Source organism: Nyctereutes procyonoides, unplaced genomic scaffold, assembly GCF_905146905.1.
Source record: "Nyctereutes procyonoides isolate TBG_1078 unplaced genomic scaffold, NYPRO_anot_genome, whole genome shotgun sequence".
In the NCBI taxonomy this organism is placed as follows: Eukaryota; Metazoa; Chordata; class Mammalia; order Carnivora; family Canidae; genus Nyctereutes; species Nyctereutes procyonoides.
Genome location: NW_026575126.1, coordinates 34,744,402 through 34,772,356, shown reverse-complemented (window position 1 = coordinate 34,772,356; position 27,955 = coordinate 34,744,402). Strand labels below are relative to the sequence as shown.

At 42.9% G+C, this 27,955-nt stretch overlaps 1 protein-coding gene across 1 annotated transcript; it reads right to left on the bottom strand.

The window, feature by feature from the left end:
- Positions 1–11: 11 nt before the first annotated feature.
- FNDC7 (fibronectin type III domain containing 7) lies at positions 12–27,851 on the bottom strand. Its single transcript, XM_055340646.1, has 12 exons — positions 27,789–27,851; positions 27,255–27,273; positions 22,447–22,701; positions 21,444–21,704; positions 17,302–17,559; positions 14,840–15,094; positions 12,823–13,080; positions 11,596–11,850; positions 10,204–10,458; positions 7,928–8,188; positions 3,959–3,988; positions 12–61 (listed from the first exon to the last, which is right to left on the bottom strand). The coding sequence occupies exons 1-12, from the start codon at positions 27,849–27,851 to the stop codon at positions 12–14; spliced, it is 2,220 nt and encodes a 739-aa protein (XP_055196621.1).
- Positions 27,852–27,955: the final 104 nt, after the last annotated feature.

Sequence of the window (27,955 nt, the reverse complement as noted above, 5' to 3'; positions counted from 1 at the left end):
TAAGTCTGTTTTTAGCCAGGGTTCCCTGTGTCATTCTGCATTTCTTTTCCCCTGTAAATCACTGGAAGGGAAGAAGCCACAAGATACATTACATATGCAGACATTTTCTTAAAAAGCCCTCAAATGTCTCTGAAAGTTAGCTCAGTATTTTGATTCAAAATGCTGTTTTTGTAGCACTTCACAGCAAGAAAACAGAAAATTAAGACAATCTGAACTGCTGAAAGGGCAGGAAGAAACTAACCAGTAGGTTCCAACTAATCCAGGTGCTTCAGGAAATGACCCCGCCCACAACCTCTACCAGTTCAGACTGCCTTGACTCAGGACAAAGAACTTTCCTCTCCAGGCCAATTTGCTCTGTTCTCAGACAGCTTTCAAATTTTATTGATTCAGGGAGCTGTGTAGGGACAACATACTAAACCCATTTAATTGCTGAGGAAGTTTTGGGGAGGAAAATCCTCCTGAAAGTGCAGGTGAGGCAAGATGCTGAGGACTAAGAGTGCCTCCACAGAGTGATGTCAGGCTACCTGCTGTTAGAGCCCCATTGCCTCAGGTAGACTGTTTTCCTTTCCCTTCCAACGTGAATCAAATTCCCAGTACCAAAGTAGCTTCTTTGAATTAGAGCTGTGGTTCTCAAACTTTAGCGTGCATCAAAATCACTCAGAGGGTTTATTAAAACAAAGATTGCTGGGCCCCTGACTCATCACTCATTAGGTCTATGGTGAAGTCTCACAAATTGCGTTTCTAAGAAGTTCCCAGATGTTGCTCATGCTGTTGGCCCTGGGGCCACACTTTGAGAGCCAATGAATTAGGGTATTATGAAGACTGACTTTACAATGCACATATCCTGGAAGTAGCATGCTAAAATGTTAATAACTGACACATGGGGGCGCCTGCGTGGCTCAGCAGTTGAGCATCTGTCTTGAGCTCAGGTTGTGATCCCCGGGTTCTGGGATGGAGTCCCAGATAGGGCTCCCCGCAGGCAGCCTGCTTCTCCTTCTGCCTATTTCTCTTCCTCTTTCAGTGTGTCTCTCATAAATAAATAAATAAAATCTTAAAAAATAATAACTGACACATGATGTAATAGAGCATGATATGAGCTTAAACGGATCCTGAGTTAATAATAACTATCATTTATTAAGTGCTTACTATGGGCCTGTCATTATGTCCTAAGTTTATACCTCATAACACCTGACGAGTTGACTATTTCAATTTTCAGGAAACCTAGGCTGAGGGAGAATTGAAGCAACTTGCCAGAAAGGGTAATAGTGGTAAGATTTGAACCCAGATCTGTCTCTTAAACCATTCATGCTATTGAAAAGCCTTAGGATAGGGACATCTGGGGGCTCAGCAGTTTAGCATCTGCCCTCGGCTCAGGGCATGACCCTAGAGTCCCAGGATCGAGTCCCACATCAGGCTTCTTGCATGGAGCCTGCTTCTCCCTCTGCCTGTGTCGCTGCCTCTCTCTCTGTGTCTCTCATGAATAAATAAATAAAAATCTTTTTTTTTTTTTAAATAAATGTTTATTTTATTTTTAATTTATTTAAGATAGTCACACACACACACACACAGAGAGAGAGAGAGAGAGGCAGAGACACAGGCAGAGGGAGAAGCAGGCTCCATGCACCGGGAACCTGACGTGGGATTCGATCCCGGGTCTCCAGGATCGCGCCCTGGGCCAAAGGCAGGCGCCAAACCGCTGCGCCACCCAGGGATCCCAATAAATAAAAATCTTAAAAAAAAAGAAAAGAATAATCCAAGAGCCAAGGAAGACCAAAAGTCTTAGACCAACAAGATTCCCAAGGCTTCCCTTGGCCTATCTGGGAGCCCCATGTTACCCAGTGACCTAATTTGATATATGGAGGAGAAATGCTGAAGCTAGAGATAGCAGTTTAGAATTCCTCCCTAGATATAATGATTACATGTGATGTAGAAACTCTCAAATGATCTGGCTTACTCTTATTTTTGAGATTCTTGAGGATCAACTTAAAGAGAAGATTTCAAGCTTAAGCCTGAATCTTGCTGAGGCATGGAGAAGTGATGACCAGGGGCCGCGCAGAGGGACCAAGGAAGGGGAGAGTGGTGACCTAGGGAGCTACTGCCCAAACTCCAGAGTATCAGAATCACTTGGAACCTGATAGAAATACAGAGACCCAAACCCTATCCCACCTCAACAGCCTGGGCATCTACATTTTCTTTTTAAGTAATCTCTACACCAACGTGGGGCTCAAACTCACAATCCCTAGGGTCTAGAGTCACATGCTCTACTGACTAAGCCAGCCTGGTGCCCCCTGAGGCTACACATTTTGAACAAGCTTTCTGGTAATGCTGATGAATAGCAGTCTTTGAGTGATGGTTTTCAAGTTTGTTTTTTTTTTTTTTTTTTTTTTTAAAGCAGTGCAACTCTATCTTTAACAAAATCTTAGGAAAGGCCTGGATAACATATCACTCATCTCCTGCCAGTGGCCCCCGAGTCACTTCCATTACCCTTCTGGGGCTCAGGGGAACACTGGCTTAATACGTTCAAAATACTGGATATAGTTTCCAAAAATGCAGACCCAGGCCTGTGTACATTTCACTAAAGACCAGGGTTTGTGGTCATGAATACTGTGAGAATTTTTTTAAGTAATTTTTTTTTTAATAATTTAGACGTTTCCTCAGTTTGTTTTTAATAAGCCAAGCTGGTTTCCTTATAGTCCCTGGAAACAAAAACCTTTTAAAAAATAATAGGGCTTATGCTTATTTCAGACCTGCAGGTGGGCAAGAATTGAAAAGCATGTGTCTGCTGTCCTCAGAGAAGCAATGGGCCAGGAGAGGAAACAGAGAATAGGCAGTGGAGAGAGACTCCAGAGCCAATCCCTGCCAGTGGAAGGAAGTGTTGGATGAGGAGCTGGCCCAAACTGGGAGGCTCTCCTGTGGGGTTTACTGATAGGAAGACTTCATTTCTACCCCTACCCTCTGAAGTCAGCCATGTCTGACTGGACAAATGTCTGTGTGTGTGTGTATCCATCCTGTTTGTAGTTTGGGGTTGAAAATATTCCCCGGGGGTTTTCCCAAAGCCTCAAACCAAGCAGGCCCCTCCCTACAAGACATGGCAAGGATTCCTCATGAAGCAGCACATGCTGCTCACTGGGTTAGCACTCAGGTCTGTGGTCATCCCTGCAGCCCTTCCCAAGAGAAGCTTCCATGTGTGGCTACTAGCCTCCTAGCTGAATCAGTCCTGGGGATAGCCAAGGAGGCAGCAAGGGTTATTCATACTCCAATTCCCCTTTTAGCACCCTCTTTTCCTCCACTGGGCATATTCACCCTTGCAAACTGGAACCAGACATGTTGGCTCTTTGCAGGCTATTAACAGATTCCCTCTAACACTTGGCTACTAAAAGTGTGGTCAGACACGCAGCATCAATGTCACCAGCATCACCAGGACCTTGTTAAAAAGTGCAGTCTCAGATCCTCCCACACCTACCAAATCAGGATCTAGTTTTAACAAGGCCCAGGTGATTTGTATGCACAATAAAGTTTGAGAAGGTCTGCTCTAAACTGCAGTTCTCAGGGTTGGCTATGCTTTAGAATCACCTAAGGAGCTTTGAAAAATCCTGATCTTACCCCAGACCAATTAAATCAGACTTTCTGGGGATAAAGCCCAGGCATCAATTATTTTTAAGCTCTAGAAGGTGACTCAATGTCCAGCAGGGCTGGGAACCAGTCTCTGAAGTGAAGGATGAAGCGGCTGCCTCTACTGAACCATATTTACATTTTCCTGTGGGACCCTGGAAACTGAAGAGACTTCCGAATGCAAAGGAATTCATCCTAACTGGTGAAATCTGAGGAGAGACATTGCAATAGGGGAGAAAAGGTTGTGGGAGGGGAAAGCAAGAGTCAGCTTTAATCCCTACTATATTACATCACCCGAAAGAGCAACAACAAAAATTCTATTTTATCCATGAGAAAAGTGACTTACCCATTCCAAGTGTACTTCCAGAGCAGGTTACTGTAATGAATAAAAACAAAAGCATTTAAAATATATTAATGAACATATTTAAGATGGTGAAGATATTAAAAAAAAGATAGTGAAGATATAACTTAAAGAATAATGGGATAGTGAACCAAAGACTGATTAAGACCCAGCTTGAGTGATAAAAGGATATAACTACTAGCAGTATGACCTTGGACAAGTCACTTCACTTTTCTGTGCTTTAGTTTATCTGTAAAGTGGTAAGAATCAGAATGCCAACCTCATAAGTTTGTTACAGGGATCAACTAAGTTAGCATATGTAAAGCCCTCAAAATAGTGCTGGACACATACACTCAATAAACATTAGTCATTATTATCATTTATAATATTGTCTTAATTTTCAAAGGAAGGCACCACTGATATCAAAAAAAAAGAAACCCAAGAAACAAAACCAAAAATCTTTCCCTAGACACCTGTTTTTTTTAGCAGAGAGATGGAGCAAAAGTGGATTCCCTAACTGGAGTCCAGACACCTAATCCTTGCTAATGTGGAATGACTGCAGGCTTGAGATGGCATCCCAGCAGTGGGTATTAGAGTTCTTTTTTTTTTTTTTTAAGATTTTATTTATTTATTTGATAGAGCACAAGCAGGGGGAGAAACAGAGGGAGAGGTAGAAGCAGGCTCCCTGCTGAGCAGGGAACCTGCTGTGTGGCTAGATCCCAGGACCTGGAGATCATGACCTGAGTGGAAAGCAGATGCTCAACCAACTGAGCTACTCAGGCTCCCCAGGTATTAGAGTTCTAACTAACAAGGACTTCTGGTGATTAACATACTGGCTATAGGATCACAGGCAACCAGAGAAACTCATTAATTTATTCATTTTTTAATTTAAAATATATTGGGTGATAGTTGTGTGCTTTGTGTTGAGAATCCAGAGATTATCATTTATTAGGGGAAATAACACTTTCCCCTTTTCAATGACTATGACTTTTCAATTCAAGTCATATGATGTCATAAGGACACAGGTGATATGGGGTCATAAAGGAGGTAGCAAGAAGAATAAATCAACCTCTAGGATTTGGAAACTTTACAGAGGAGAAGAAATTTGTGCTGGTGGAGTTCCTTTGATGGAGGTGGAATTCCAGGCAAAGAGAAGAGTACTGCATCAGCTCAGAGGCAAGCTGGGCATGGTATATGTGTGTGGTGAGGGTAGGTGTGTGTGGCTACACTGGAGAATAGAGTCTTCTCAGGACAGATGTTGTGGAATGAGCCTAGAATTATATTGCTTAACCAGCAGGCATTTGTCACATGTAGCTGCTGAAAACTCCAAATGTGGCTAGTCTGAACTGAAGTGTGCTGTGGAGCATAAAATCTACACCAGATTCTCAGTATGAAAAAAATAATGTGAAATTTTTATACTGATTTCATGTGGAAATTATAATATTTTGGATATATTGGATTAACTAAAATGTATTATTAATTTTACCTTTTTAATTTTTAATGCAGCTACTAGAAAATTTAAATTTTTTTCATACATGGCTTGTACTAAATATCTTTTGGACCATGCAGGTGTAGGAAGACCAACTAACAGACCGACTATGAGGAGCCTTGAATGCCACGCTCAAAGTATTGGCTTTTTTTTAGTATTTCCTATTGGGAAATGGAACACTTTTGAGGATTTTTTTTAAAAGATTTTATTTATTTATTCATGAGAGACACAGAGAGAGAGAGAGGCAGAGACAAGGCAGAAGACGAAACAGGCTCCATGCAGGGAGCCTGACATTGGACTAGATCCTGGGTCTCCAGGGTCAGGCCCTGGGCTGAAGGCGGCGCTAAACCACTGAGCCACCTGGGCTGCCCATTTTTGAGGATTTTGAAGCATAAAAGAAACACAAATTCAGTGTCCTGGAATGACAACTCTGGTAATAGTATGGAGGCTGGCATGAGTTCAAGAAGACAAGACTGGTACAATATTCTAGGTGAGAAGTGGTGAGGGCCTATTATATAGCAGTAGGTGTAGGAGAGAGAAGAATTTGGATTTAAAAACCATCATGAGGGGCCCCTGGGTGGCTCAGTGATTGAGTGTCTACCTTTGGCTCAGGTCGAGATCCTGGGGTCCTGGGATCAAGTCCCACATCAGGCTCCCTGTGGGGACCCTGCTTCTCCTTCTGCCTCTCTCTCTGTATCTCTCATGAATGAATAAATAAAATCTTAAAAAAATAAAAACTGTCTTGAGAAGTGCTTGGCTGGCTTAGTTGGTAGAACATGCAACCCTTGAGTGTGGGGTTGTGAGTTCAAACCCCATGCGAGGTACAGAGATTACTTTAAAAGTTTTAAAAAGGGGAGCACCTGGGTGGATCAGGCAGGTAAGCATCTGCATTCGGCTCAGGTCATGATCCCTGGGACACAGGATCGAGCCCCATGTTGGGCTCCCTGCTGAGCGGGGAGTCTGCCTCTCCCTCTCCATCTGCCTCTCCTGCTCTCTCTCTCTCTCTCTCTCTCTCTCTCGCCCTCTCTCTCAAATAAATAAAATCTTCAAAAAAATAATTAAAAAGAAAATACATCATGAAGTGAACAGGACAGGACTTGGAGACCCCTGAGATCAGGAGGGTGAGGGAGAGGGAAGCTGACTCCCAGGTGATCAGCTCTCATACCTGAAACAAGGATGCCAGGAGGAAAATTAGAAACTGCAGGAGAAGATCAGGAGTTCCCTTGGGCCCTGAGGAGTTGGAAGCCCTGGGGCACCTCCAGGTAGAGGTATACGAATATGAATTTAGGGGTTACAAGAGTCAAATATGAATTTGAATATGAATTTGGGGTGAGAAGAAGAGAAAGGTTATAGATAGAGATGTGGGAGCCGAAGCTTCAGTTTTTTCATTTATGAATTGGAGATAATAAGATTTGTTAAATCTAATTCAGAGTTATTTTGAGCATTTAATAAGAGACTGAATGTGAAAACACTTGATAAATCGTAAAATGTAATGCAAATATGATGAAGCACTGTTATTGAATGAAAGCTTCTTTTTTTCCTAAGAGCTGACTCTCACCCCAAGAACCTATTCCTGTCCTTTCCCATAGGGCACTACTCTAGGCCAGCTTGTCCTATGGACAAGATAATAAAAAAACGGGGAATCAGAGCATGACAGCCATGCGCAGCAAGAACACCAATATGAGGAACTGGCCTGGTTCTGTCCAGGGGCCATTTGAGCCCTCGTGCCACCTATATGTAATTGGGAATTTTAGATTCTGGTTTTCAGTAAAGGTTTCTGAGCTAATATTTACTCCTCTTTCTGTGATCACCTATAAAGTTCTAGGACCTTATCATCTCGTTTCTTTACAAATTTTTTTTTAGAAATATATGAAAAATATATGACTATGCCCTGGGCAAGGTAGCAGAAGGTGCTGGAATACAGAGCAGGAGAATTGCTAACGTTCTTCTGCTAGTTCTGGTGAGATGGCAGCTGCTGACAGTCTTGTTTTGTGATCACAGACTGCCTGCCCACTCATATTTCCAAACCTAGCTTATGATTTATAAATTCATTTTTTCCCCTGATCCTCCAACTTCTGCTCAGTCATAAGTCTGAACTTGTGCAGAGATTCAAGTCTCTTAATTTCCAACATTTCAGGGTGTGTCTCATTATCTCTGAGACTATGTTAAAAATCTATTCCCAAACCTCAAAGCAGAAAATCATTTTAAATCCGCTTTACTATTTAAACAGCAAGCATCTGGTCCTTTTTCTGAAAAAGAAAGGGTCAGCAAGTGAAGAGAGGAGTGTCTCCAAATCATATGATAAGAAAGCATCACAATTCCAAAGAAGCTTGAGGTCCCTGTAGCCAGAATCCGCATGCAGGGTGTAGAAAATTTCACACCTCCCTGACCTTCTACATAGCAAATAAGTGTAATTGCTCTGAGTCTTGATTCACAGATGGAGTTCAGGGTTTTAAATAGAGGGTTTAAGGGCTCTATTGCTCTACCTGAATATATTTTTTTTGGACAGAATGTAAGCTTCAGTCCTGTCTCAGAGACTGGTGAGACCATCACGGTATATACATCCCCACAGGGTATCTCGGTGACATCACAAAAACTGAGGCCAGCGCTTGGGGCACATGTGAAAATGCCTTTGGAACCATAGAGGTCAGTGCTGTAATTGGCAGAGCCCCTGGAGGCTTGCCAGTAGATTCGAATGCCATTAGGGCCCAGTCTATACAATTTCACTCCCAATGGGCAGCAGGCACCTGCAGGAGAAAAACAGACACAAATCACTTATTTCATCATCAGATAAGCATGGAAGCAAAGTAAGTTTCCTCTAAAAACCTAAATAATGCATAATTAGAGCATTATTTGAAGGGGTATGCAAGTTCTTTCCATGATTAGAAATCCCTATATGATGGTGAGGTGGGCCATGAATTTTTAATAGAGAGCAATGGTGAGGCCAAAAGTCCCCACTTGGCAGCTACAGTATCTCAAACTATGTGAGTCAAATGCACAACATTCTTGTCAAGAGATTTCATAATGTCCTAGTTCCATATGATTTTAGTGGGATTGAATTTAAATTAACTGCATTCAGCTTTAATTGAAAAGACCTATTTTGCTAGCTGAGTAGCATGATGCCTGGGGAACAGTGACTTACATAGCAGTCAAGTGACCAGGCTTTGCTCACCCCACTTTGTCCATGCTAGCTCACTAGATCCTTCTTTTTCTCTTCTCTAAATGCCTTGAGCAGGCCACACACTCTGTGTCAAGCAGGGCACCAGATGGTGGACTACTCAGTAACTAAGATAAAAATGTTGTACAACAATTTAAATTAAAATCGAGTTACAGATAATTAGGTTCTTTTGATTCATTCTTCCCTTTAAAAAAAAAAAAAGCAGCTTTTTACATGGGAAGATAAGCAGCAGGCCATATTCCCAGAACTGGATATCAGGGTTAGAATTTAGGCAGCAAATCTGATGGAAAACAACGGGCCCAAAGAAAATATGAAACCCCTTACATATGTATAGCATGTTATAAATGCTTTCACATTATAGTTATTACTATTTCTCTTACCAATGAGGAAGCAAAATCAGGGAAGATAAGGCAACACAGCTTATAAGAAGCCATGTCTCAGGACGCCTGGGTGGCTCAGCGATTTAGCGCCTGCCTTTGGCTCAGGTCATGATCCTGGGGTCCTGGGATCGAGCCCCACATTGCAGGGAGCCTGCTTCTCCCTCTGTCTGTGTCTCTGCCTCTCTCTTTGTGTCTCTCATCAATCAATAAATAAAATCTTAAAACACACACACACACAGCAAAAACGCCATGTCCTTAGGCTCCTGGCTGAAGATTCTTTCTATTGTCCCTGGGGTGGCAAAATTTCAGCTCTCCCATCCCATGTCCTGGGGTAGACACAACAAACTGATCATTGTACTCTTATTAAAAAGGTGTTTTTTAAGGAGTTTTGTTTCTTTTTTCTTCCTTCCTTTCCTTTTTCAAAACAGTGCTCCAAAGCAGCCACTTCAGTGGACTAGAATCATCAAGAGAATCTTCTTTGCTAACCCTGTACCACTTCTACCCTCCCCTGCTATTCCTATTGATTTGGTCTTTGTGAAGAACAAGATACAAAACTGTCAGTAGACAGTGCTCCTTTTAGCCTGTTGAAATAAGAAACCATAGAAGGAGCTGGAGACGAGAGAGGTAATAGCGTAACATAATGAGAAGAAAAGAATTCAAGCCAAATAGAATGTGTGACCTCAATGCTTTCCGAGAACTCTTACAGACTGATTTACTCTGTGCTGCAGGTAGCTGTGTCATAGAAAAATCTGTCCTCCCTTCAAAAAAAGTACCCTGAGCCATGTTACCCAGGGAATTAATTCAGCAACCACCAACAGGAGCCTCTGAAGCTTTGAGGTTCTTTTTTTTTTTCTAAGATTTTATTTATCTATTCATGAGAGACACAGAGAGAGGCAGAGACACGGACAGAGGGAGAAGCAGGTTCCACGCAGGAGCCTGATGCAGGGCTCGATCCCCAGACCTAGGATCACATCCTGAGATGAAGGCAGACGTTCAACCGCTGAGCCACCCGGGCGTCCCTGAACCTTTGAGGTTCTAAGTTAAGAGGAAAACTGTAAACATTTTAGAAAGTACTATGAATGTATAATGCTAACTAGATGGAGATGCAGCATCTTTTTAAATGAGAAGGAGGGGCTTGTGTCTGGATTTATAATTGTCAAAATCCTTATTGGTACTCCATAGCTGGAGTTTAGAATTCACTTACTAGAGGAATAAGCTTGGTAGGTGCAGTCTGCCGTCAACCCAGTGGCACTAATCGCTTTTAATGCCACTGTGTAATTGATGCCACATGCGATGCATCCCAGGAGGCACTGGTTTTGATGGGTGAGACACTTAGACTGTCCAGTGTGTGACTCCAGAACCGTCACATAGGTTTGGGCCCCGGTCCCAGCAGTCCAGCTCACATTGATTACTGACTGGGTGACCTGAGTTACTGTCAGACCAGCTGGACAGCATGGCACTTAGATGGAGAAAAAGAGAAAGAATTGGGGATTTATTGTGGACAATAACCAAGAATGGTATTTTGTCTATATTTCATTCAATATCCTAAAGTTCTCAAACCTTCAATTGTTAAGCAAAATCTCATTCCCTCTGATACATTATTTAACATCAAGTGTACATAGGGGGTGCTTTCCCCCAAGAACGGTGTACTAACTAGCTGTGGGTAATGTGAGTTCTAGGTTTTTTTTTTTTTTTTTCAGATTAAGAAAGAAATCCTTGGTTGTTTCCCAACTTTAACCATTCCAGTTACAAATTTCAAAGCAATGGCTGCATTCACCTCTTCTCTCAAAATAACATTTCATAGCCTTTACAATTCAATGTGTTTTGCCTTTTTCATGTATTTCATAGTACATAATTGATATAAAAGCTCACAATATTTTTAGCCACTTAAGAATTCCACAGCCAATTCTCAGTTTTTCAGGGGCCCATTATTCAGGATATAGGATATCTAGAATCTTCCTGAATATTGGGCATTGTCTCTGATCTGTTGCTTTTTATGTTTCAACTCATAGTTCAAAGCTCCATATATTGTATAGAAGAGAAAATAATGTCCAAAGGCTTTAAGTAATTTGCTAAATTCCCCTCACACCTGGTGCTATGAAGCAGGAGCAGCGTTCTCTTATGTAGCTCTCACTATGTGTCAGGCACCATGCCAAGTGCTTGCAGCATTAACATTCACAACCACCCAAGGAATCTATGATCCCCCTCTCACCAATTAGAAAACTGAAATTCCGAAAGCATTTTATACAGAAAGATTTGAAAGGGCTGAGCCCAAGAAATAAAAAATGAGCCAGATCATTTGGTCACTTGCTAGTTGTTTTGGGAGAGGAAGTCACAGAGGAATATGAATTCAAATAAATGTTTTGTAGAATCAATGCTTTCCTCCTTTGATGTCAGCATATTAGAGTCTTCTGATGATATTTTTACAGAAACTGTGTCCAAATATTGCAAGTTTTATTTTCTAAGACCAGGGCTGTTCATGAGTTCAATGTATTTCTACCATACTTCGGGTAGATCAAATGAGAAAGTTCATGTCTTATAACAATATCTAAGGATGACGCTGAAGTCAATGTTCAGGCTGGTGGTTGCTACCTACCTGTTTCTAGGGGCACACTGTAGCTGGGCAGACTCTGTCCTGCCTGTGTTTCAGCCACCGCAGTGATGGAGAACATGGAGCCACAGGGCAAGCCCCCCATGGTGCAGGACTCTCCTCTGCTGCTACACAGATACCGCCCTTTCTCCCCCTGAGCAGTCACTGTGTAAGTGGCATCATCATTAGTGGATCGCCAGTGCACGTTAATTGTGGAGAAAGCATCCTTCGAAACATTTTTTATTTCAGGCCTGCAAGGAGCTAAGAGATTTTAGGTTATTAATGGGAACGGTTGAGTCAAAAAATATCAGGTGTGTCATTTGTTTTAAACTGATTTTTTCCCCAAATGAGATCATCACTACTTTCAACCTGACAAAGCACATAGGCCAGATTCACAGAGCTTTTGGGTGGAAACATGGTATTAGATTCCTATAGCATCAGACTCACTGGAAAACATTGAGGCATTTTGAACCCCAAAAGCAAAAGCAATTAGGACAAACATTTGGGGTCTTGGGGTGCCTGGGTGGCTCTGTGAGCTAAGCATCCAATCTTTTTTTTTTTTTATGATTTTATTTATTTGAGAGAGAAAGAAAGCACAAGCTGGGGGCAGGGGCAGGAGAGAGGGAGAAGCAGGCTCCCTGCTGAGCAAGGAACCTGATGCAGGGACTCAATCCCAGCACCCTGGAGTCACGACCTGAGCCTAAGGCAGATGCTTAACTGACTGAGCCACCCAGGCACCCATCATCCAACTCTTGATTTTGGCTCATGTCAGGATCTCAGGGTCCTGAGATCAAGCCCCACGTCAGGCTCTAAGCTGGGTGTGGAGCCCACTTAAGACTCTCTCCCTCTCCCTCTGCCCCTCCCTACTATAACTCTCTCTCTCTCTCTCTCTCTCTCTCTCTCTCTCTCTCTCCCCCTCCAAAAAAAAGAAAGACAAAAGATGTGGGCTTGACTTTCATGGTGTGAATATAGACAAGCCCCCAAAAGTCAGAGGAACCGAATGGCTGAAGTAATCCCTGGGGAAACCTTCCACTCTTCCATGACCTCCTTTTTTTGTTTTCTTGTCTTCCCACTTCCCCTGTTCTACCTTCCCTTCGGCCTCTCCGTAGAAAGACAGGGCTCTAATGGTCCTCACAAAGAGCCGTTTTATAGTTCTTGCTAAATGTCCATTCTGAGGGACATAGCTGGGGTGAATTGTTCAAAGTCAGTGAAGGAAACCACGTTGTATCATACCTGTGGTTATGAATTGGGAAATACACGACATGTTGCTGCCCCGGACTTCACTAAAGGAATACACTGTGATGTTGTACTTGGTGTCACACTCTAGGGCTGAGAGGGTGCAAGCAGGAGCCGTGTCATTGCACTCAACCACATTGAACCCATCTACAGCCTTGGTTTCATAAAGTTCGGCACCACGGACAGGAGACCAGACGATCTCTACTCTGTCACTGGACACTAACACCGGGTTAATGTCAGTAGGACAACAGGGAGCTGAAAGCAGGAGCAGAGAGAGAGAATGGAGGTCAGTGAAGGAGCAGTGATATCAGAAGGACCTGACTTTCTGGTGCCCAGAGCCTCTGCCACTGGTCTCCTAAATTGCTGCAAGAATCTCCATGGGGAGCCTGAGTGGCCGAGTCGGTTAAGTGTCTGACTTGATTTCCACTCAGGTCATGATCTCAGGGTCTCTAGATTGAGCCTGGCATTGTGCTCCGTGCTGGGTGTGGAGCCTGCTTGAGTTTCTCTTTCCCTTTCCCTCTCCTTCTATCCCTCCCCTCCCTCTCCCAAATAAGTAAGTAAATGAATGAATGAATGAATGAACGAATAAATAAATAAATAAATAAATAAATAAATAAATAAATAAATAAATAAATTCTCCTACAATTCTCTCCAGCTCCAATCTTGGCCTAACACCCACTATATAGAGGATAATTCCTCGATGCATGACGTCTAAAGGTCATTAAAAGCTGCATCCAGTCTACATGTTCAGTTGTGCCTCCCCCATCACCGGCCACACCAGTCTTCTCAATTCCCCGGCCCACATATGCTCTCATTTCCCTATGCCTCAAGGACTGTTAACCCTCTCCTGGAATGCTATTCCCCTCTTCTGCCTGAGAAAAATCATACCTTGTCTAACAGCTAGATCCTATCAGTCTTTCCAAACACCAGATAAAACTGAGGGCTGCAGGAGGGGCAAACATCATTGTATTAGTAGATCTTAGAAGAGACCCTATATCATGTCGTGGATGAATTCTGACAATTCTGACAAATGTCTAGCTCAGCTTGGACTTTCTCTGGGATGCCCTTGTCCCACGTACATTCCATCCACCCTTAAACATCCAAGTCAAGGCCACTCCTTCTGGAAAGCCCTCCTACGCTTTTGAGACTTGATTGGTAGCCCCTTAATTCCATATTCTAAAGGCACCAATTATTTGATTCTTTCGTCTTGGTAAAATTTATTGTAATCCAGCTAGTAGTGTTACTATGTAATGATATTCTAATGTTCTTATTTGTAAGCATGGTTCACTAATTTCAAGTCACTCCATTCATTCTTCAGAAATCAAGCCTCTTCTATAGGCTGATCACACTATGATAAGCATTGAGGATGAAGAGGTAAATAAAACAATACCTGCTCTGTGGAAGATCCAAGCCTAGGGGTGGAGAATAATAGTAGTAATGATGCTAATAAAAATACTTTGCATTGTGCTTTACCACATACAAATACCTTTCATACTCATGCTCTCATTATTTGTCCGATTTTGCTGTGGAGGATACTAAGGAACTAGAAAGGTAAACATCATTATCCTTATTCTGTAATGGGTTAGTGGTCACAACAGGACTTAAACACGGGTGTCCTGCTGCAGAGCCTTTTGCGCGATGCCACAACTTTGCAATTGCATCTCTGGTTTTGGGTCTTGGGGAAAGAGTGAACTCCTGAGACAGGAGGTCTGCATCCCCTTCAGCACCTTACATAGGGTGCTGAGCACTGAGTAGATCTTGGTGGGGGGGTTGGCTTTTCAGAGCAGGTGTGAACGACCATATTGTTTGCTCTCTTCCTAAGCCTTGTGTTCTCCTCAAGCTTGAGTCCATGAAGCCAAAATTTCCTGTTCTGGAAAGAATGTGAGAGGAGAGCTTCTCTTTCTGTTCTAGGCCATAGCATGACTCTCAGGTATTCTAGGTAAATCAATTGGGTGATCTACGCTGCTGTTAAGTGAACTCCGGACTCCCTTTATAAGCATCAAGTGCAACTTACCTGTGGTATAATTGACCACATCGCCCAGAGGACTCTGGCCTGCCTTGTTATAGGCAAAAACACTGATAAAGTAAGTGAAGCCACATTCAGATAAGAAATTGCACTGGGTGAGGGATGTGTTGCAGTGGACTTCCAAGCCATCGTCACTCTTCACAAAGGCCACATAGTAATCGCCCAGATCTACACTGGACCAAGCCACAGATAGGTGGCCAGGAGGATCTTCTCGGATGGTCACTCTGCCAGGTGCACAAGCAACTAGGAAACAGTAAATAATGAATAGCTATGAGTGTCTTGCAAGAGATTTTTCTTTGCATCTTTGCAATTGTCCAGGATTGTTCACACGCCATGGACAAGGAATGCATCAGATAGTATGTGCAGGCCAACAAGACATTCGCACATGTCGTAAAATTTATCTTACACAATACCTGCTAGTTAGACCATGTCAAAGAGGCATGGATCCCCTTTGTTGCTACTGCCTGCATTTCTATGTTAAGGCAACGCCAGGATCAGCACAGAATTCAAATGAAGTTTATTCTTTAAAGCTCTAAGCTTTTAAAATTTTAGCCATCTCTAGTGGGAATCTTCCTAAAATATATTTCACAATTCTGGAACCTGGGAAACACATAGCATCTTCTAAACATAGTTCTTTTATTGATAACTGTGGGCTGTTCCCATGATCATGACTAACTGTTTTATGCCCAAAGTGCAGTGGTGCCTCCCTACTGTAAATGTGCAGGATTGCTTCCCTGCCACTTTACCCTGGCTGCACATTAGAATTCACGGAGGAGCTTTTATAAACCAGTCATACCCAGACTCCGTGCCCAGCAACTCTGATTTAATTGGTCTTAGGTGGATTTGTGAAAAGCTCCCCAGATTCTCTTAATGTGCATCCAAGACTGGGAAACACTGGAAGGTTCTCTTCTACATTAAATGACTAACTTGGATCTGCTGTGCTTTTGAAAGTGTATTCTTATCTCTTCCTTCACTCTCAGCTATCCCGACCTCATGACCCTTCCTAATGTGCCGACCAGAGTAAATTACAGCTGTCAGAAGAGAAGCCAAATCACCAGGTTTGCTATCAGTGACCTTAATTTAACACAACTATAAGAAACTGTGGAGCTGAGGGCTTGGCTGTACTGTTTCCCTGTGAAATAACAGTGCATCAACTTGGTGATAGCTCTTTTCCTCCCTGTTCAGAAGCCTTTTATACTTCGAGTGATGTAGTTCTGACTGTTGGGTAAAGTGGACATTATTGTGATTATCTACATTTTCTTTGGCTTAGAGGACTAAAATCAGACAATCCTAGGCTTGAATCTAGCTCTAACACTCACTGTTGGTGTGCCTTTGGAAAAATTATTTCACTTCTCAGACCTAAAACTTTCCTGTCTGAAAAAGGAGGTAATAGAGCCTACCTCGTTGAGTGGTCATGAAAATTAAATAAAATCATGTATTTATAGTGCCTGGTACATAGCAGGTCTTCACTAAATTTTAGTTCCCATCACCAAAATGTACAAATATTTCTAGAGGAGTAAAACTCCATATTTGTGAGTCATTATTTCTTGATAAGATGAAAATGAAGATATTTAAACACATACTGGGATGCCTGGGTGGCTCAATTGGTGAAGCAACTGCCTTCAGCTCAGGTCATGATCCTGGGGTCCTGGGATCAATCTCCATATCTGAGTCCCTGATCACTGGGGAATCTGCTCTCTCTGCTCATGCTTTCTCTCTCTCTCTCTCTCTCTCTCTCTCTCTTTCTCTTTCTCTCTCTCTCTCCCTCTCAAATAAATAAATAAAATCTTTACACACACACACACACACACACACACACACACACACACACACACGGGCAGCCTGGATGGCCTAGTGGTTTAGCGCCGCCTTCAGCCCAGGGCGTGATCCTGGAGACCCAGGATCGAGTCCCACGTCGGGCTCCCTGCGTGGAGCCTGCTTCTCCCTCTGCCCCTCTCTCTCTCTCTCTCATGAATAAATAAAATCTTTAAAATAAAAAAAAACAAACAAACAAATACATACTAAAAATTATAGACTGCCCATCTTTATCTTTAAAAAATAGCTCCCACCAGGTCTAGGTCTGTGAAGCATGATGTAAGGAAGAGGCTGCTATCTGTACCACATGGTTAGAGCTGTGTATCACTCCAACTGGATCTTAGAATTTGTACAACTTTACAAAGGATAAAGAAGATTAATTAATGGTAGACTAGAATAGGAGCCAGGACGTCAATGAATTTTCAAAGAAGTGCTTTTTCCAGTGTATGATATCTGGTTTCAGTATCACATTATTAAAATTCATTAGATTGTCCAATTCCACGCTTTCATTTAGACTAGGCTTTCATTTTCACTGCTTCCAGAATGTTCTGGAACATTATCAGGTGATTATGTTTCCCTTCTGGCAGTCACTCTGGTTCACAGGCCCCACAGTGATCTTACTCTTGTTTACATACCAGTTTTTAGGGCCTCTGCTGAAGTTGATTGGCTAGAACCAGCATCATTACTTGCTAAAACTGAAATGAGGTACTCAGTCCCACACTGGAGGGAGGAGATGGTACAGGTACTGAGAGTTGTACTACAGCTCAGCTTTGAAGAATCACTCGAAGCCATCACAGTATAGTTGAAAGCTCCTTCCGCTGGGGCCCATGAAACAGAGGCCTTCAGAGCCCCACTGTCAAAAGAGACTTGAATGTTGGCAGGAGCTTGAGGACCTAGATTTTTGAGAAACAATTAAGATTTTGCAGTAGCTTTAAGAACCCAAGTAAGATTTGACCTAACGATATCCTAAAGCTTGGGGGATGGGGTGCCACCATAGTAGGATAATTGCTAGCATTTAGAGCATAACATTGGGATTTAGGATAACACATCTGCCATTGACTATGAAAACTCTAGCTAGCTATGTGACTTTGGCCATGTTATTTAGTCTGTTATTTAATTTTTTTATCAACTGTAAAATGGATCTAGGGATCCCTGGGTGGCGCAGCGGTTTGGCGCCTGCCTTTGGCCCAGGGCGCGATCCTGGAGACCCGGGATCGAATCCCACGTTGGGCTCCCGGTGCATGGAGCCTGCTTCTCCCTCTGCCTGTGTCTCTGCCTCTCTCTCTCTCTCTCTCTCTGTGTGACTATCATAAATAAATAAAAATTAAAATGGATCTAATAAGATCGAGTCCCTAACATATATAGTTGGTAATAAGCATATTTTGAATGAATGAATCAGTGAATGCACAACACAATAAGTGATCGAATAATTAAATGAAATTGTATACATGAAGGGCTAAAAGGACCATGTGGGTATGTTACTATTAAGTGGGAGGTCAAATATTCTATTATTGATTGATGAAGCTGAATAGATTAGGCTTCAACAATATCCCTTTCTTTACCTTTTATTTTTTACTTATTTTTTAAAAGATTTATGTTTTTAAATTTATTTTATTTATTTGTTCATTCATTCATTCATGAGAGACACACACACAGAGAGAGAGAGAGAGAGAGAGAGAGAGAGAGAGACAGGCAGAGGGAGAAGCAGGCTCTGTGCAGGGAGCCCAATGTGGGACTCGATCCCAGAACCCCAGGACCACACCCTGAGCCGAAGGCAGACGCAGACACTCAACCGCTGAGCCACCCAGGCATCCCTATTTATGTATTTTAGAGAGAGAAAGAGCTTGAGTGGGGAAAGGGGCAGAAAGAGAAGGAGAGAATCTCAAACAGACTCCCTGCTGAGTGCGGAGCCTGATGTGGGGCTCAATCCCATGGCCCTGGGGTCAAGAGTCAGATGCTTAACCAATTGTCAAGCAGTCTCTATACCCAAATTGGGGCTCAAATGTACAACCCTGAGATCAAGAATCATGTGCTCTACCAACTGAGCCAGCCAGACATCCCTCCCTTCTTTACTTTTGACACCTTTTTTATGTAAGAGCTTTTAGGTCATAGCTGTTTCTAGGAAAAAAAAAAAAAAACAGACTTTCATTCCATTCCAAATCAAAGGGAAGGAAGGAAAATATCAAGTATGATGGTCACACATTAAGGCACATATTTTGTCTCCAAAAACACTTCTGTCTACATTCTTAGAACTATGCCTTCCTTTTTTTCAGGGTTATCGTCTTGAAAAAGCTTGAGGAGTATCCTCTTGTGCTGAGAGAGGAGAAATTGGCCTCATACTCCAGAATCTGTGCTGTGATGAAGCCCATCTGGTAAGCATTAGAGACCTGTTGCACAGTATGTGAGCAGAAACCACCTTCTGGGTACAGACGGTTGTACAAGGAAGGCTGAGGAAACGGGTACTCATCATCCTCTGTAAGGCAGGCACCTGCCATGTTTCTCCTATAGGCCATCTTCACAGGACCCCTCCCCTGTTTCATGGTCAGCTCATCTGCAGAGGCAGATCTACTCTGGGGTAATTCTAGGCTCAAAGCTAGTAAGGGTAGCCTGCAGTATTTTAGGACAACCTGTCCTTCCCTCATGGGGGGTGAGAAAACCTGGAAAAATGAGTAGTCGGTCCTCTCAAATTTCATATGTTGAAGTCCTAACCCCTAGGACCTCAAAATGTCATCTTATTTGAAAACAGGGTCATAAGAGATGCAATCAGTTAAGATGAGATCATTAATATAGACCCTAATCCAATAAGATGGGTGTCCTTATAAAGACAGTCAATTTTGTACTGGCTTCAGTAGCACATATACTAAAATTAAAATTAGTATGGCATGGGCCATACTAATTTGCGTGTCACAGGGGTAACATGCAAATTTCATTTAAAAATAAATAAAAATAAAATAATAAAGAGAGGAAATCTGGATACAGGCATATGCTTCCAGGGAGAATGCCATGGACTATGGAAGGTGCTCTATACAAGCCAAGGAGAAAGTCCTGGAACAGATCCTTCCCTCACAGCCCGGAGAAGAAACCAACTATGCTGACATTTTGATTTCAGACTTCCAGCTTCCAAAACTGGGAGATGATAATTTTTTGTTCTTTGAGTTAGTTTGTGGTAGCTTGTTATGACAGCCTTAGCAAACTATAGAGAGGCTAAATCTAAACTCTACAAAATTTTAAAATACGGGAAACAAATGAAGAGGAAGGCTTTAAGAAAACAGTCACTTGTAGGAGATTGCTGTCCCCAGCCTAATGTAGAAGATTCCTCCCCCACAACTCCATGCCTGCAAAACCTTCTCTCAAAGCACTTGTCACATAGAACTATAACCACTGATTGACACTTTGGTCTCTCTCAAGACACAGTCATTTCTCTGAGTGTGTAGAGATTATGCCTTAATTGATTTTCTATCCCCATCAGGTAAACTATGTTCAGCACATAGTGGGTCATTGTCAATGTTTGTGGAAAGAAAGAAAGAATGAATATCTAGGAAAAAACCCCGGGTACACTAGTTTATCACAGACATCCTGACGCACCAGGCCCGTCATGAATTATCTTTGTGCCAACTTGATTTCACCTGAGAGAAGAATTATAAAAGGCAAATCCTTTTCTCCCTGAATTTCTGTCTTGACACACAGACAACAGGGCTTCCACTCTCCTCCAAACTTAGGGAATGTTGGGGAGAACATTTCTGGTTTCTTTGCATTCTTTCTTTGGTCTTCTCCAAGGGATGAAATAGCTCATTTGCTTGGTGAGAATCTGGTGTCTATTAGGCCATATTATCAGTGGATGGCTTACTTTGGCTCAAGAGAAGAAAAAAATCTCTCTCCTTCCCTCTCTCTCCTTCTCATTCTTCTGGCTTGCTCCAGCAACTCAGTTTGGGCTTTCATTTATCATGCACCTGACCCTGTGGTCAGAGTACCCCTGCAATGGGGTTGGTGAGACACACGCCATGCTCTAGCTTCTCAGCCTATAACTGAAGAAGAGGTGATAGGAAGCCCCATGTTGACCTCAGGCTTAAACTGAAGTTTTAGAAAATATAATTGAGGGGTGCCTGGGTGGCTCAGTCAATTGAGTGTCTACCTTTGGCCCAGGTCATGATTCCAAGGTCCTACCATCAAGCCCCACATCTCCCTCTCCTTCTGCCTGCCACTCCCCCTGCTTGTGCTCTCTCTCTGTCAAATAAATAAATAAATAAAATATTTAAACAAAAAGAAAGAAAATATATCTGAAACTCTGATTCCCACCACAGCATAAAGTACTGTAACAACAGGAACTTTGTTTTGTCGGTGGCTGGACCTCTAGAACAATGCCAGAGTTGGCATACACTCACTAAATGTCTACTGAGTAAATGAATTCCTGTTTGTCCTATTTCTTTTTGTTTATGCCATTGGTCTGAACCTAGGCAGGGTATGGGAGACTGGTAAACCTAACATAAATCATGTCCTGCTGTGTGATATTGAATGTGTGTGCTTGAAAATAAGTTGGTGTCAGTGAGGGGGAAGCCATACTCTGTGTATTCTGAGCAGCATTTCTTTATACATGTAGTAAGCATCTAAATTACCAAGAAGGAAGAGCCAAGGCACTATAAATAAACTAATAAATCTAAATATCTGCTGCCAGCTGTTCTGTACTTATCAGTTAACACACTGCCTGATGGCTACAATGCATCGCCCCTCTCATTAATCAAGAGGGAGATTGCTTGGGGCTGAGCTGGGAAGTCCTTACTTGTTCTCTGATTACAGGTGGAGTCATCCCCAGGGGTTCCATTGGCATTCCACGCGTAGGCCTTTATGGTGTAGAGAGTCCCAGCATCTAAACTGGTGAATGTCAACGAGGTGTTTGTGGTATTCTCTTTCCATACTCTACCCAAACCATTAGCTCGCATAATGGAAACGGAGAATCCAATCGCCATATATACGGCTTCCCACTGCACAAGAATAGAACCTGGACTCGGAGAGCTCACTTCTAGAATTGGTGCAGCCAATACTAGAAGGACAAAAACACATGCGTTTGCAAATAGAGGATAATTCAAATTTAGGAACAAGTAATTTGAAGTTGATCATCCATATTATGAGACAATTATTTGCTTTGTGAAAGGATTTACAGCAGAGTTTCAAGAAATAATTAGTGACTAAATGTGTATTAATCATAAATGACTCGGCAGAGGAATGAGGAACAGAAAAGGTCTAATATTAGGCATTACTTTCAACTGGAGGTTTGTAAGAAATTATATAAAACATCCCTATAATTATAACTCAGTGGGGGAAACGGTGGTTTATAATATTTTAATGTGTAACAACCTTTTGGAAATAGGCCTCGGTACAACTTTATCAACTCCATTTAAGTCATGTTGATGACAAGCTAAGTACTTTTATTTTAAGCAAGTCAAAATGTAGCAAAATCCTTTCTACCTGTTCTTGATTTAGCATGGTCTTTATGGATAACTGAGGTTAAAAACAGAAATCTCTTTTTCAGAGATTTAAAAGCAAGAATGTTCTCAAAGATGGCCAGAAATGGGTTTTGTTTTCCAAAGCATCTGAAATTTAAATACCACCTGCTCCCCAGATATCTGAATCAGCCAAAAACATCATTTGGTGGCTTTTACCCCTGGGCCCTGAATTGTAGGCACTCACGTGACACTTTCACAATTATATCATGTACTTGAAGCCTCAGTATGACCGATCTAGGTCATAAGCACTAGCTCAACAGAGGCCGAGCATCCAGCTACCTGTCTTTGCCTGCTTCGGAGGCGATGCTTGGCTTCTCCCGGTGGCACTGATGGATCTGACGGTGATTTGGTACAAGGTCGCAGCCTTCAGGCCTGTCACAGTGCCTGGGGAATTGGCCACTGTGGTTTCAATGACAGTGTCTCCATCTTCAGCTGTAAGGAGATAACTGGTGGCCCCTGGCACGGTGGCCCACTCCACAGTGATGCTGTTGCTGATTTTTGAGTATGCCTGATCAATAGTGGGTATGTCAGGAGCTGAAAGAGATTTTAAAGATTTTATTTGTTTGTTTGTTTGTTTGTTTGTTTTAGAGCGGGGGGGGGGTGGAGGGTGGAGAGAGAGAGTGCATAAGCCGGAGGCAGTGGCACAGAGGGAGGGAGAGAATCCCAAGCAGACTCCATGGTGAGCGTGAGCCCTGCAAGGGCCTTGATCCCACCACCCTGAGATCATGACCTGAGTTGAAATCAAGAGTTAGATGTGTAACCAGCTGAGCCACCCAGGCCCATTGGGAGAGATTTTGAGGTTACATTAGCTTGGATACCTATGAAGATGATTTCTTTCATCATTTTACTTTTCAAACGAAATCATTTTCCTGCCATCCTTTAGACATAAACTTTGCCCTTATTTTCTTTTCTTATTTATTCATTTATTTGATGGAGAGAGAGAGCAGGGGGAGTGGCAGGCAGAGGGAAAGGGAGAAGCAGACTCCCTGCAGAGCAGGGGACCCGGGCTTGTTACCAGGATCCTGGGATCATGAGCCAAACCAAAGGCAGACGCTTAACCGACGGAACCACCCAAGTGCCCTTTCTTTTCTTTTGTCTTCTAAGATTTTATGTTTAAGTAATCTCCACACCCAACATGGAGCTCGAACTCATAACCTCGGGATCAAGAGCCAGCCAGGCACCCCTGCCCTCGTTTTCAGGATTAAGACAAAAATAGAGAAAAAGAAAGGCAAAGCTACTCTCCAGAAGAGAGTCAGAAAGCTCAAGCCTCTCATTCAGTAACAGGATTTCAGAGATATTTTTCCCAGTTGCTTCTGGGATAATTTGCATTTTTTGTACTTTTCAGAGTTAAATCAGAATGGGGAGGGCAGGCCCTGCCTGGCTCAGTCCGTGGAGCATGCAACCCTTGATCTTGGGATTGTGAGCTTAAGCCCCACATTATGCACAGAGCCTACTCAAAAAAAAAAAAAAAAAAAGGGGTGGGGAGATGCCTGGGTGGCTCAGGGGTCAGGCGCCTGCCTTTGGCCCAGAGCGTAATCCTGGGGTCCCGGGATCAAGCCCCACATCAGGCTCCCCATAGGGAGCCTGCTTCTCCCTCTGCCTGTGTCTCTGCCTCTCTGTGTCTCTCATGAATAAATAAATACAATCTTAAAAAAAAAAAAAAGAGTGGGGCGTGATTGTGGGGAAAAACTCTGAGAGCTTCATTCTGGAGGCTTCTCCTCTGGTTCGGCACCTGTGAACTCCCACCCGCCCTGCCCCTGACTCCTGCTCCACTGCCTCTGCCTGACAGAGAGGGGCCCACCTCTGCCGAGCCTGTGTCTCCACCTCATGCACTTGCACATTGCCCACGTGGTTTTTAATCTAAATGGAAGAAGAGGAAGAAACGAGTTGTTTGGGGATTGCTCTATCATACTTCCATATTATCAGAATAGAACCATTTTTTAGATTCTGCTATATAAAATAAAAATAAACTTTTTTCTCCCCTTCTCCATCAAAACATCGGCCCCAGCATGAGAATGAGATGCTGTGGTCCCTCCTCACCCGGGCCAGGCCGTGGTTTGTCTCGGGAACCTGAATGCCGATGTCAGGAGTGTATATAAGGCATTCCCACACTTCGCGTAAGGGGCAGGAGATACACAAGATTTACTACATTGCAAAAATCCACAGACACCTAAAATGCCCTCGGTGTAGGAGGTCCACGCAGAAGAAAAGGTCAAACAAAAACAGCTGGGCTTAAGTCTGCGACTGGCACTTGGACTTTTATGTTCAATATACTGCATTTGCTGGGTAAAATCCCCATATACCAAATTCCAAACTAAACTCTAGGGCAAAGAGGAGAAAGTAAATACAGACCTATGTGTGGCTTAGCAGTATCAACGCCCTGCCCCCAGCAGGCCCCCAGCAGTCCCCCGCCAGCCAGATCCCTGCGGGCGTGACACAGACAACCTCCTTCTGTACCAACAGCCTAGAGACTTGGCTCCGGCGCTAGCTCCGAAACGACCATGCTGCAAGACGGAACAAAGTCGCCACTGTGCTCTGGCCAGACATTCCTTGAACATCACCCAGGACTGTCTCCTTTGCCATCAAAAGAAAACTGAGACTTATATCTGCTGGGGAGATGTTACAGACCTGCTCGTCGTAGCCGTTGGCCCGCAGAAGGTGACTCCACGGGAAGCATCCATGTCCCCTCCCACCCACGGCAGCACAGAAAGGCCCGGCAAGGGGCACCTGGCTGGCGCAGCTAGTTAGGCGTCTGACTCTTGGTTTTGGCTCAGGTCACAGTCTCAGGGTCGTGAGATCGAGCCCTGTGTCCAGCTCCTTGCTCAGTGCAGAGTCTGCTCAAAATGATCTTTCCCTCTCCCTTCCCCCTCCCTGCTACTCACGCTCTCTCTCTCTCAAATAATAAATAATGAATCTTTAAAATATATATGTTAAGGGGATCCCTGGGTGGCTCAGCGGTGTAGCGCCTGCCTTTGGCCCCAGGGTGTGATCCTGGAGTCCTGGGATCAAGTCCCGCATCAGGCTCCCTGCATGGAGCCTGCTTCTCCCTCTGCCTGTGTCTCTGCCTCTCTCTCTCTCTTTCTCTCTCTCTGCCTTTCATGAATAAATAAATAAAATCTTAAGATATATGTGTGTGTGTGTGTATACATATATATATATTTAAAAAAAAAAGAAAGCCCCAGCAAGGGCCTCCACTTTTATCCCTCCCACACACTCATCACTTTTCTACTCCCAGTTTTTTTTTTCTTTTAAGATTTTATTTATTCATGAGAGACACAGAGAGAGAGGCAGAGACCCAGGCAGAGGGAGAGGCAGGCTCCCTGCGGGGAACCTGATGCGGGACTCGATCCCAGGACCCTGGGATCACTCCCTGAGCTGGAGGCAGACGCTGAACCACTGAACTACCCAGGAGCCCGTGCTCTCAGTTATTTGCCTTCTTTCCTCTAACAAACTTTGTGACGTCTCTCAACTCTGTCTTCCTTTGTCCCCGCAGTGTATCTTATCTCCTGGGTTAGTTACTCATTCTTGTTGGAGTGGACCAATTCCTGGAAAAATGACACCCAAACTAGCCATCAGCAGACAAGGCCTGGCAGTGAGTTCATGGAGTGGTTGGAGAGGCACCGGAAAGGCTAGACTGTCTCCTCCCAGGCTTGCCAAGGGGCCTGACAGCGCCACCACATCGACCGCCGTGAAGTGAGCAAGGTCAGAGGAGTAGCGCATGACCCCAGTGTCCGCGGGGTGGAACAAGGGTTGCCCAGTGGAAACAGCATAGCGTTTGGATCCAGCGGCTCCGGGTTGGAGGCCTGGCTCTGACATTTACTTTTGCATGTGATTGTGTCCAAGTCATTCAGCCTTTTCCAGCCTCTGTTTTCTCCCCTGAGCATCCAGAATATTGATCTTGTCTGCATTTTAGGATTCACTTTGAAATGTAAAATATTAAAAAAAAAGAAATGAGAAATATCTACATCTTGGGATTGTTGTAATGATTAAGTAAAATAGTGTGTTCAAGGGCACTTTGAAAGGTGGGAAGGGTTGGGGCACGAGTGGCTTAGCGGTTGAACCTCTGCCTGTGGCTCAGGGCATGATCCTGGGTCCTGGGATCGAGCCCCACATGGAGCCTCACATCAGGCTCTCTGCAGGGAGCCTGCTTCTGCCTCTCTCTTTGTGTCTCTCAAGAATAAATAAAATCTTTTTAAAAATTGCCTTATTTACACTTCCTGTTTCTGTGGTACAGACAAAATAATAAATAAAAATTGTTCTCATTTATGTGAGACTTTATTGGAGATATAATCAATACTACATGAGTCCTCCAGATAATCAAAATCTCATTGAATATACATTTCCTTTCTGAGGACTTAGATTTCTAGAATGGAGGAGCTAGGTGAGGTCTCTAGAGATACTATTTTTGCCTTCAGTCATTATTCAGGAAAAATGATGATAAAATCTTTTTAAAAGAAAGACTTAAAAAAAAAAAAAGACTTTTTCTAGCTCTGAGGTATCATTTCCTGTATTTTAGGGATGCACTATTAGAAGTATAAAATCCTTTCCTATTAAAGAGTCTTGAGACGCCTGGGTGGCTCAGTGGTTAAGTGTCTGCCTTCAGCTCAGGTCAAGGTCTCAGGGGTCCAGGGATAGAGTCCAGTCCCCTGCAGGGAGCCTGCTTCTCCCTCTGCCTGTGTCTCTGCCTTTCTCTATCATGAATAAATAAATAAAATCTTAAAAAAAAGAAAAATTATATAAATTAGACTCTGCTATTTATGCTTAAAACTTTATTTCTTTAACTAGAACGATAATCATAATATTTTACTAATGGCTAAATGTATTTGAGAAAATCCATGACTACATGACTTTCTATATATCTCAGCACTTGATAGGAGTATTTTTTTTTTTTGATAGGAGTATCTTATGAGGACTCATAAGTTTGATCCATGTATCTGTCTTATCAGTTACACTCACAGTGTGAGTGCTCAGGAGATGCTGAATATTTTTCCTGGTAGAGCTTTTCTATTTCAGGACAGCTCAAAAATTAACAATGGAAATTAACATCAAACATGGTGAGGAAAAACTTGCATTTCAAAAAATTTTACCTGTTTTTCCTGAAGCAACCTGAAAAGGAAAGTTTACAAAAATTAGAACCATGGAGAAAAATACCATTTGGGGAAACATAAAACATAAGTCAGAGCAGCAATAAATTTATTACAACATTTTAATATGTTATGTGAGCAATATTTGAATCCATACAGAGTAGTTATTTGCACAAATCATTTCCCAAACTCAAATCTGCCACAAAGAAATCCAAATAGAATTTAGAGGCTGGAGGCAGATCACATTACTATTTCATTTTTCTCCCTGAGTCTGCCTATTGAACTAAGTCAGCAGCTGCTGACAGATTTCTCAAAAATCTTTGTTCTTAAAATATAATGATAATCTTGTTTTCTTTCTCTAGTAAATTGCATTAAATTTCAAACATGCAAACATATGCAATCTTGGTATGGTCCAAAAGTATTTGTTTTCTATCTCCCTACCCCCTAGTCTCTCTCAAAAAAAATAAAAAGGTAATAAATGTCTCTCTCTCTCTTTTTTTCTAACTAGTTGCAGGTTGGTCGGAATGGTGAACTCACCAATTTAAGACAGATAAGAGTGAATCCAATCAAAGGCAAACATTTCTTGTGTCCACCAGCCATCCTGTTGGACATAGCACTCACATGGCACACGCAACAGAGTGATCCGGGTCCTCTTCGGTCCCCAGGAGGGCAGCACTGTGGATTGCTGGGGCCGTAGGGCTGTG

Excerpts from the sequence above, each read along its gene's own strand:
- FNDC7 (XM_055340646.1), bottom strand. The coding sequence starts at position 27,851 with ATGGCTGGTGGACACAAGAAATGTTTGCCTTTGATTGGATTCACTCTT. Across the intron at positions 8,189-10,203 it reads CTACCAAGCTTATTCCTCTA|GTGCCTGCTGCCCATTGGGA; the intron begins GTAAGTGAATTC and ends TTTCTCCTGCAG. Across the intron at positions 3,989-7,927 it reads TCCAAAAAAAATATATTCAG|TAACCTGCTCTGGAAGTACA; the intron begins GTAGAGCAATAG and ends TATTCATTACAG.